This window comes from Sparus aurata, chromosome 15 (genome assembly GCF_900880675.1).
Source record: "Sparus aurata chromosome 15, fSpaAur1.1, whole genome shotgun sequence".
Taxonomy (NCBI): domain Eukaryota; kingdom Metazoa; phylum Chordata; class Actinopteri; order Spariformes; family Sparidae; genus Sparus; species Sparus aurata.
In genome coordinates, this window is record NC_044201.1 from 30,108,194 (window position 1) to 30,119,416 (window position 11,223).

At 43.3% G+C, this 11,223-nt stretch overlaps 1 protein-coding gene across 1 annotated transcript; it reads right to left on the reverse strand.

Moving 5' to 3' along the window:
• Nucleotides 1-294: 294 nt before the first annotated feature.
• On the reverse strand, nucleotides 295-10,897 carry LOC115596102 (high-affinity choline transporter 1-like). The gene is made up of 8 exons (XM_030440899.1): nucleotides 10,707-10,897; nucleotides 9,690-9,806; nucleotides 6,432-6,587; nucleotides 6,063-6,211; nucleotides 3,953-4,096; nucleotides 3,602-3,755; nucleotides 1,827-2,044; nucleotides 295-1,587 (listed from the first exon to the last, which is right to left on the reverse strand). The coding sequence occupies exons 1-8, from the start codon at nucleotides 10,888-10,890 to the stop codon at nucleotides 1,027-1,029; spliced, it is 1,683 nt and encodes a 560-aa protein (XP_030296759.1). The 5' UTR covers nucleotides 10,891-10,897; the 3' UTR covers nucleotides 295-1,026.
• Between the last annotated feature and the right edge of the window lie 326 nt (nucleotides 10,898-11,223).

The following is an 11,223-nucleotide window of genomic DNA, read 5'->3' on the forward strand; positions in this document are numbered from 1 at the left end:
TTCTTCTGAAAGGAGTGCCTCCTCAACGCCCGTACCAAAGCGGAAACAACCGTGGACAACGGTGAAAACAAAAAGTCCCCGTACTCCCGAAACATCTCCCACAGAATGCCACGAGCGTCGCAGTCGAACAGCTTTCACCAAGTCCACAAAGAACATGTGGACTGGTTGGGCAAATTCCCATGAACCCTCGAACACCCTGCAGAGGGTATAGAGCTGGTGCAGTGTTCCACGGCCAGGACGAAAACCGCATTGTTCCTCCTGAATCCGAGGTTCGACTATCGGCCGAATTCTCCTCGCCAGTACCCTGGAATAGACTTTCCCAGGGCGGCTGAGAGTATGTCTTCACCATGGAGAGCCCAAAAAGGGTGATGAGCAAAAGCCAAGAGTCAAGACAAGAGGAGGGGCTGAAAGAGACAAGAGAGCCTGGCCGGCATGTGCACCAGCACAAGAGAGCCCGGAGGAAATTTCTGCAGCAACTGGCAGAGTAGCTGAGGGCAGAATACATGGAGGGTAAAGGGGCCGCGGCAGTCTGCACAAGGTGGGCAACAGTGGAAGCAACGGACACGGAGGCAGTGCCGTTCCGAAAGAGCTGCAAACTGAACAAAACATCGGACACTTGAAATGCCAAAAGCCCGTGTGTGGTAACTGTGCAATAGCACTAAGGGCTGCAGCATCTCTCCCGCTAGTGGTACCATCTCCACAGTTAGCTTCGGCTTCGTCAGCACTGCATCTGCTGCTAGTGACGGCAATTCTTCCTCATGTTCTCACTGCTTTGGGGACCAACTCAACTGGGACTCAATTGGAAAGGGGGAGTGATGGGGTCATGTAATCGTGATTTATTATTGTTGTCGTTATTTTGGTACACAAATTATGTATGCTCTTTCAACAATTTCCAGGGAATAATATAAACATTTACCTAAAAGATTTTTAAAGCTTGTATCAGGAGGTGCCCCCCCACTAGTTGTCAAAGGTGGTGACAATCCAGTCTATAGATCATCCGGCCTTGCTACTGTACACACAGGAACATCAACAACTTGTGCTAATCATTGGCTCCGAAGCCTCATTCTGAGAGTTGTTTCTGTTCAATTTCTCATTCTCATCATGTTCTGTGGTGTCACCTATTGGTGCCAGAGGTTGTGGTGAGCGCTTGACTTTCACTTTGAACACATCCCACTTCTCAGGAAGCATGCCTTTGTTGAAGAGCACAGAAGCCAGATAGGAGAACAACACGATGGCAGCAATGGCAGACAGCATGGAGATGGTCTTAACTGGAGAGTACTGGACATAAACATCGTCCTCAAGAGTGCATCCTGGGAAGTGTATGACTGGTGCTAACCCTAGTGATTGGGCTCCACTGAGCAGTCTTAATGGTATTCCCACCAGAAAGCCCATAATAGCCCCGTAACCATTGGAGATGTTGAAGAACAGGATGCAGAGGAGTTGAGGGAAAATTACGATGTAGGCCACTTCAGAAGACACAAACCAGAATAAAAGGATGCTGGTTTTCAGGCTGGTGAGTGATGTACCAACCAAGCCCACTACCAACACAGAAGCACGGATCACCCACTGAATCTCTCTGTCTGATGCCTGAAGAGGGAAAAGAAGAGGGAGAAGAACAGGTAAACAATAAATGGATGAGACTGTCCTTCTTTCAGATACCCCTATTTCTCTGTCTTAGCTTGTTTTCCATCATGCTACTTTATTTCATTCATTCTATTCTGCATTCCATTCCTTACCATTTAAAAATAAATGTGACACCTTCACAATAGCAAACAGTGGTTTACTCAGGATATTTTTGTTGTACAATAAATAGTGATTGTTCTCACCTGAGGCCTCAGGATGTTCTTGTAGATGTTGAAGCTGAAGACAGAAGCTGCAGAGAGCAAAGCAGAGTCAGCTGATGACATCACAGCGGCAGCCACACATCCAATACCGATAATGGAGATAACAGATGGTGTGAGGTGTTGCAGGGCGATGGGCAGAACTAGAGATGCTTCCCCACGTTCAAATGGAGATGGTGAACCATAGGTAGTCAGGTTCCAGTCTGAAACATGGACACAAAATCAAATGGTCACGTTATCTGTCCTAGTCTACTGTATATATCAAGAGGTGAGTGCTGTGTGATAAGACAGACAAGCAGACAGGGCTGTGTTGATCATTTAACCCTGACCTGCTATACAAATCACACTACCCAAATGCCCCAGGTGTCTATCTGCAATAAAATTCCTCGGGACATGCTGAGCAAGTTTGTCTTAGTCGAGCTCACAAAGAGACTCACATACAGCATGTTCACCAGGGTCTGCAGCACCTCCCTGACCACCAGCTCTTCATGAAAGCAGAGTTTGAGTCTCATGTTTCCTCAGTTTCATTCCTGTGTTTTGTCATATCATCTAACAACATTCAGATAGACCACGCTTATGTTAGTCCTGTTGCTGGCTGGCCTATGCCTACCAGTCAAAAGCTCGTGCCATGTTTTCTCACGTTTGCTTCATTCTATAGATAATTCTTCAGGAAGTTTCACCCTGACACCCACGTCTGTCGTTTGTGGTGGAGGTGAAATGCCCCCTCAGAACTCCACTGATTGGATCAACCACAAGAACTTGAAGTACGTCTGCAGCCAAGCAACTCTAATACCAGACAGGCCAGGTGGGCTCCATTTTATTCAACTTTATTCTTCAAAGAACACTAAACCTGACATCCTGTCTCATCTGTTTGACTATGACTCCTTTGCCATGTCTCTAACCGATAATTGGCCTCTTTCCTGCGTTGTTGGAGGTGGGTTGTTAAAAAGAGAGCCATGCAGAGGCATCTCACTTCCAGGTCATCCGTTAGACCCACAACTTCTATTTTTCAGACTCTATTCTGCCTACCTTTCCCATACCAATGGCCTGGACCCAATCTAGGTTCAGTATGCTTGCCATGCTGTCACTCTGGTCAGCCTTCCCTGAGGTGTTGAGGCAGATCACAGTTCTCTCAGCCCAAACATTCATCTGTCTCAGCTTCATGTATTGAATGGGGCTCGCCAGAAAAGGACAGCTGATTGCCGGCAATTATCTGCTCCCTCTTACTTGCCTGGACAAAGGATTTGTCTGTCAACGCTGGTTGTCCTTCATCAAGTGCTTTCTTACATTTGTGACCTTGGTCTTTGGTCGATTGTGGGTCTCCAACAGCAACATTAAGGACCCAGACTACCATGTATCTTGGTATCTGGCCTCACTTTTCCACGTTTATGTTAATTTCAGGAGATTTTCAAGTGCAGTTAAGCTGAGGGAAAGGTGGCTTCCATGGAGTTGACCTTGAGGTTGGACAGTCTTTCATGACTGTTAAAGTAAATCATAAATCATTCGTGTTTTTACATTGATTGATAAATTGACAGATTTTTGTTTTGAAAACATTTAAAAACAAAAAAAGCCCAAATAGTTCCCTAAAAGCTTGTAAAGATGCAAAATAATAAGTTAAGAATAACACAACGGAAACAGAAAGAATAGAAAACTTCAACAACAAATTCAGAATAAAAGAAAATAACAGTTTACAGTTACAATAATCAGAATATAGACATAAGCTTTGACAGTTTACCTCAGTATGTAAAAGCTTTTAATACCTGTGGATGCAGTGGCAGCCCCAAGCAGTATGGGAGGTATCAAAAGTACAAGATACATGAAAGCAGCAAGAAAGCATGAGCGCTTTGCTGTGGCTGTGGAAGCAGCTGACAAGGTCCTCTGGTGGGAGCACTGATATCCCACAGACCCCAGTGCCTTCAAAGTAAAACAGTTAGATGGTTAATAATTAGCAGTGTGGCATCTCCATAAATCACTCAAGTGATAGTTATTTCTCTTGGACATTTACAGTCATGCTGTTTTTGGTATTATGCTCTGACCCCAAGCTGTTTTAATATTTAGTTACAGTGAGTACAGTTACAGTTTGTTCACAGTAATATTTGTTGTTTACTTACAAAGAATAAGAACTCATCAATCATGATCCAGGTCTTTTTCAGCTCTGGTTTACCAATCCAGGGAGCGTGTAAGGTGTTGTTCATCAGCGTCTGGCTGATATCCGAGACAGAAGGATTCATCAAAACAAAGGGAACGCAGAGCCACTGCAAAGACAATTATACAAATGGAAATGATCAACACACATTTTCAAGGTGTCCTTCAGAGTTTTTGATACATTGCTTGTAAATGTTTTCTTAAAACAAAAGGCCTGACATTCTATCAAGCTTTCCACACTGCACTAAGCCCAGAGAAAAAGCATTCTTAAAGGGATAATTCAACATTTTTGAAAATTGGCCCATTGCCATGATCCCTCTAGTCATAGCAGTAGGTTCGTTACCTGTAATTGTCGGTCCAAGCTGCTTTCAGATCGGCGGAGCTGAGTACCGACGCTACGGAGGCTAATGGAATTGCTTGGTTTCCCTCATCAAACTCAGCAAATACACGACCAAAAAACTCCAAAACGCTGTGGTGGCCAAGTTGTGACCTGCAAATTCACCACGCTATGAGATAATAACAGAACGTTAAGAGACGTTAAGCAAATACTCGGAACTACTTTCTTCAGTAAACCGCTGGTCGGAGTGACACAGTGTGCACACCTCAGGCAGTGCCGTAGTTACCTGGGCTCGACTGGATTATCATCGCGGGACGTATTACAGAGAAAGCAGACGTGGTAAGTGACTACTGCGTTTTTCACTCACCAATCTCTCTGCTGTAGCTTTATGTTGAGTCTCTCCTCAGCTCCTGGCTGTTCAGCAGCCTCAGCCTCTCTTCTCGCTCTCTCTTCTTCCAAAACCTGCAGCTCTTCTTCTGTGTGTTCTGGCTCAAATAAATAAGGGTGTGGGTCTTGGTTGATTAAAAAGTCGTCCTCATTGTCCATCACAAAGTCTGCCATGATCACACTTTGCTTCTTCACAAGCTTTGTTGACCAAAGTATCTGCAGTAAACGTGCGCTTTTGAAATCACTCCGCCGAGCAGCCGTGTCTGGAGTGTAAAGTCTGACTTCACCTCTAAAACAACTCCGTCTCATAACGTTCCGTTATTATCTCATAGCGTGGTGAATGTGCAGGTCACAACTTGGCCACCACAGTGTTTTGGAGTTTTTTGGTCGTGTATTTGCTGAGTTTGATGAGGGAAACCAAGAAATTCCATTAGCCTCTATAGCGTAGCTGCACCGCTCGGTACTCGGCTCCGCCGATCTAAAAGCAGCTTGAACCGACAATTAAAGGTAACGAACCTACTGCTATGACTAGAGGGATCATGGCAATGGGCCAATTTTCAAAAATGTTGAACTATCCCTTTAAAAACCTTTTGTGGGAAATTAAATAGTTTTGAATTCTATAATCAATGTATGGTAGAGAACATACAGAATGTGAGAGGAGGGGAGATTCCCCTTCACCTAATGTGTGGGGATCAGAAAGTCATGGGGGGCAATGCTCTTTGCCTGAGGTCTTTACAGGGAGGTAGATAGGATGACATTGACAGTTCAATAAATCATCAAAGGGTCACTGTCCTGTGAAAGGCATGATCATCATAAAAATCAGGGGGTCATTGTTTTGGGAAGAACTGTCGTAAAAGTAAATCGCCCGACTCTGTTGTATTTAAGTCGAAAACATTTGGAAGACAGGAGAGAACACTTTGGATCTGCTCTCCATGCTGCATGAATTTAAGAGATCTGATTCATCACGCTGAGTTTAAAATTCTTCAGAGAATTAGCAGCTCTCTGCCTCAACAAGGACAATTTCCCTTCCGCTTTTTAGCACCAAGTTCACAGAGATGTTAGCCCAAGACTAATCCAAATGTCTCCCTCTAAAATCAATATTCAACTCAAGAGCAAAGCCTTGGCTGTGCCAAGTCAAACTGTTTAGGCTGGCAAATGGACTGGAAAAACGGCATAAGAAGGCTTTCACAGAGGAACAATGTTGGCTCATTCCATAGTAGGCTGACGTGACTCTAGCTGGAGGCTTGCTGGCCCTGCTGTAGAGTAGGTTAGTCCTGAGTTTGCAGGGATTAGGATAGCAGTGTGAAAACCCCTAATGAAAACAGCATATAAAGCATATATAGCAAACCAACCTGGCTGATGAATATGAGGACCAGCTGTATAACATCTGTGTAGGCCACAGAGTAGAGACCTCCCAGCAGTGTGTAGGTGATGGCGACAGCAGCAGAGATCCAGATGCACACAGCAAAGGACAAATCCAGGACCACGCTCATAACTCCTCCTGTCAAACACATTCTAGCAGTGAGATTTTATAACCAGTATCTGAGTGACTATTACCGCTTCAAATCAATATGAGTGGGTCATCTCTACACAGGTATACAGGTAGGAATTGACATCCATATATACATTTATTTTACTTAACAGATTACACAAATGTAGAAACAGTTACAATTATACATATCTGAATGTATGTTTTTAAAGTACATACATATATACTGTACCTAAACCAATTAATGTTGCTGGCGTCCAAAGCAAATCAACAATAACTGAAGCCAGGCTCAGTCCAGCTGTCACTACTTTTCCATACTTGATAAGGAAAGGGTCCAGCATCGTCACATAGTTTGCTTCTCTCATTGGCTTGGCGAACACCGAGCCAGCTTGATTTGAGAAAGGACAGACCACAGTACAAATACAAATTAAAATAGGGTGAGGAAAATTTCTAGTATCCATTTCTTGTCAGCCTTTTAATGTGAAAAAAGCAGAAAATAATACAACATCCTGAACTTCAGTAAGGAAGCTGTAAATTCTTATATGCATCACTTTATCTCAATAGAGGCTGAGTTGAAACACAGTGTATCTTTGAACTATGTATCACCAATGTGCTTTATTGTGGCCAGTTAAGTATGTGGATACTCAACAGTATTGAGTGTAGTGTAAATTTGTGGATGTGGAAGTATTGTGATCACTTCATGATGACATGTTGAAGATATAATTGGTAAAAAACAGGTTTAAAAATATCATAAATGAAGTTGCAAGGATAAAACTCTCTTGTATACCCAGAGGAAAATTTTACTGCTCAAAGCTTGCTCCTTTATGGCCATGGAACCGTAAAGGAGCTCAGTGAGAGTTCTCATTTCAGTCTCGTCGTCGTCTTTTTTGGTCTCAAACATTTCATTTGTTTCTCCTAAAACTCCTTAGGAGCAATAGGAGAGACTTGAGACTTTACTGCTTAAACCTTGCTCCTTTCCAGCACTGGGGAGACATTCTGAAACTTCATTAAGAGCTTGATGAGATCTCCTTTGAAACTTACAGGGAGCCCAAGTTGACATTTTCTGCAGCTGTTTCTCAGGAGAAACAATTGAGAAACAGGAGAAATCAGCCACAGCCTCACTTTGGTCTCACACTGATCTCATAGTTCCATCCATCCATCCATTATCGTCCGCTTATCTGGGGCCGGGTCGCGGGGGCAGCTGCCTGAGCAGGGACACCCAGACTTCCCTCTCCCCGGACACTGCCTCCAGCTCTTCCGGGAGGATCCCAAGGCGTTGCCAGGCCAGCTGAGTGACAAAGTCACACCAGCGTGTCCTGGGTCTTCCCCGGGGTCTCCTGAGGGAGGCGTCCCGGGGGCATCCAAAACAGATGCCCGAGCCACCTCAGCTGGCTCAGCTGGCTCCTCGCGATGTGGAGGAGCAGCGGCTCTACTCTGAGCTCCTCCCGGGTGACAGAGCTCTTCACCCTATCTCTAAGGGAGCGCCCTGCCACCCTGCGGAGGAAACTCATTTCGGCCGCTTGTATCCGGGATCTTATTCTTTCGGTCATGACCCAAAGTTCATGGCCATAGGTGAGGGTCGGAACGTAGATTGGCTGGTAAATTGAGAGCTTCGCCTTTCGGCTCAGCTCTCTCTTCACCACAACAGACCGATACAACGACCGCATTACTGCGGCCGCTGCACCGATCTGCCTGTCAATCCGTGTGAAAATGGCGGTGTTGTTATACTGTTGACCGGAAAATCAACTGCCGGAAATGACGTTCTGAGCGGACCAATCACAGTCCTTGCCGTTCGCGCCTCGACGCGTAGTCAGGATTTTTTGGAGACGCACGTTAGGCTACGCCGTGACACAGAAGCATAAATCAGGCTTAAAGCCGCTTCTCTGTCTGCTTTAGCTCCGCTCTGTCTCTCTATGAACTGTCGCTACTTTCAAATTAAAAGCCCCCCGCTAAGAACCTAGTTCTAAACACCAATGGGGTGCAATGTAAAGCTCTTATTTTGAAGACATAGAGGGGGAGAGAGAGAGAGAGAGAGAGAGAGAGAGAGAGAGAGAGCGAGAGAGAGAAGCTGCTGCCTCATCAGAACTCCACCACACACGTAGATGAGACGTGACAGTGGAGCGACTTGAACCTTTGTGAGTTATAAAACCATGAACATAACTTCCTTGTGGGGGCTAACAAGTCGCTTTCCACTTATTCAACGTGCTTAAATCTGAGTCATATTTCAGAAGAGTGCCCATTTGTGCTTGTTAATTTAACAGCTTGTTAAATGAGAGTTAATAATCTAATCTGACAGCTGTCTGTGTCAGCTGTTTATCTGCCACAAATCTTAAATTTCTTCCATATATTGAGTTTATTACTTTGCTTTGGTAAACATGCTGTTCCTACTAACATTCACAGTAGTCATTTCTTGGTTTTGTCATATTTTTAGATGTGTAGCCTGTATTTCTAGTTTGCACTTGGACTCCAATAAACAGCCTGATAATAAACCAGTGTTTGATTGCTTTTTAAGAATTGCAGCGGAATTGAATGTCTTCCAAACCTCAGTATTATGATGATGTGAATAAACTCATGTTGACAATAATTTGTTGACACAAAAGAAATGGCAGTTGCATATCACTCACAGCTACACAGGATACACAGCTAAGTAGTTAGCTTTCTATAAGTACTTTTTTTTACTAATTTTAAGTTAATCTATATATTGTGTTATTAAGACCTGAAACATTTTTTCACTTACTGCCCTTTTCTGACTTTGAGCCCCTGCCCCTCTATAATCATGTGCACGTCCCTGGTCAAGAGCACACGGTTTGACCAGTCATTGTTGTTATCAAGATTAAAACTTCATACAACGCACTTCCTGCCTGCTCTCATACATTAGGGTCCACCTTCTGTGCTCCAGCATGACAGATTCACAAAATCTTTGTTTTTACTGTTTACAGTTGCCATTACATTGACATGTTAATTTGAACCAGTCTGTACACAAAATATTTTATTTGCTATGCATTTTTTTTTTCCAATTGCATCATTTTTTTCCATGATCACTGGTGCTGGTTCACATTCATGACATTATAATGCTGCGTTCAGGAAAACATTTCAACCTCTTTCTAGAAAAAGTACAACAGAACATCACTCACACTAACAGTCCAACATGTAAATCTTGATGTCACACAACAATGGCAGCACCCATGGGGAGGGGATAGGATGTGTTTCTAGCTGACAGTATTTGTATCAATATATGTTTTTTTGTTGACTTTTGTAAACAAACTGCCTGTTTGCTGACTTGTACCTGCATGTAATCTATGTCATCAATAAATCCCTGAAGTCATCCTGCTGCCTACTCTGTCTGCGTTTGGGTCATATCTCTTTTGTGTAAGTCAAACTTTACTGTTGCCTACAATATGACTTTCAGGTTTAAGTAAGTAGTCTATATTTGTGTAATTATACAGACAGAAATACAGTATCTTTTTAAAATGTAAGTTTAAACTCTTACCAATTAAAAAAGACGTGCTGAATGCCAGATGCATCACAATTGCCCATGTTAGTCCCATAGAGGGCGTGTACACCACTTCAACTGTTCCAACAATGGTTGCTCCTCCGACCCACGTAGCTACAGGATGGATGAAAATACAGTAAATACATTTAGAGGACAAAGAGAAGCTTTTCGTACAGAGGACAAAAGGAAGGGTGATAATTCATCATCATTAATAAAGTGAAAAGACAAGGAGACAGCACTGTTTTCCAAGTGTAGCAAGGAATTAACTTCAAATAAATTAAACTCCTCCTCTGCGTAACTGTCTAGACTTTCACAGAAAATCTAAACAATTACACATTTTCTCTGAAAATGTGTCCTTGGCTCTGATGATTTAGTTTACCGTGATTCTGAAATGAAAAGAATCAGTCAGCAATCTTTCAAGCTGCTTAGTCTTGGACACAACGCTTATTATGTGCAAATGTCCACCAATCAGTCCTTTTGTTTTTCTTTGCTAAGAGTAAACTTAACCATGTTATGGAAAGCAGAATTTATCTTTTGCATGGAAATAATCTGGATGATAAACGCCTGGATACTCTTTTCGGTCCGATGGATGTATCACACGTACATTGAATATCTTATTTAGTTTTTTGTTGTTTTTTAAACAAAAGTTAAAAGATTTGCTACAGGGAAAAAAATAAAGAAATAAATAATGGCACTAAGTAGAGCACATACCTCCGTCAACGCCCAACAGCCCCATTTTGTACTCAGTCGTAGATCGCAGCCACCCAAATACAACTGATGTTTGAAATACACACCTATACATTATTTTCTGAGAAATTAATGAAAGTGTTGAAAAACACTCACAGTGAAGTGTGAAAAGAATGTGTGGGTCTGCTCACCCCCCCTCACTGTACATGACAACCTTCACCTCTGTCATACAGAGTCTCTCCAGGCACATTCTCTCGATATTCCGAGAGTTTTAGAAACACAATCATACAGTTTGCATTCTACTTTTGCCAGCTGTGCTCTCCTCACCTGTCATTGTGAACATCCCCACCACCCAGTTTATGTTCCGGTTTCCCAGCAGAGTCATGTCCATTCCAGTGGCTGCACTTTTCTTCTGTTCCCTTTTGGATTTAACAGAAGCCCAGATGCCGGTCCCAAGGACCAAGAGGTAGAAAACCACCATCGCTATCAATCCTGGGATGTTGACGGCCATGGTGGACTGGTTGACTGGCTTCCTCACTGACTATGTTGAGACCAACTCATATCTGAGTAAATTCCTGAGAAGAGAGGGATGGCGTTCACACAGTGAGAACAGGAAAAACAAGAACCTCATCAACCATCACAGTAATTATTTCCTATGGTTTGGGATGGCAAGCATAGAGATGCTACAGTGCTGACTGATGAACTTGAATTTACTTGCTTCACTGGAGGTGATGTAACAACTACATTGCACTAGTGTTGCATGGTAAACCGATACTAGAAAGATACTGCAGTACCAAGGGAGCCAACACGTCCTACTTGGCGAAACATCTAGCTGACAGACATG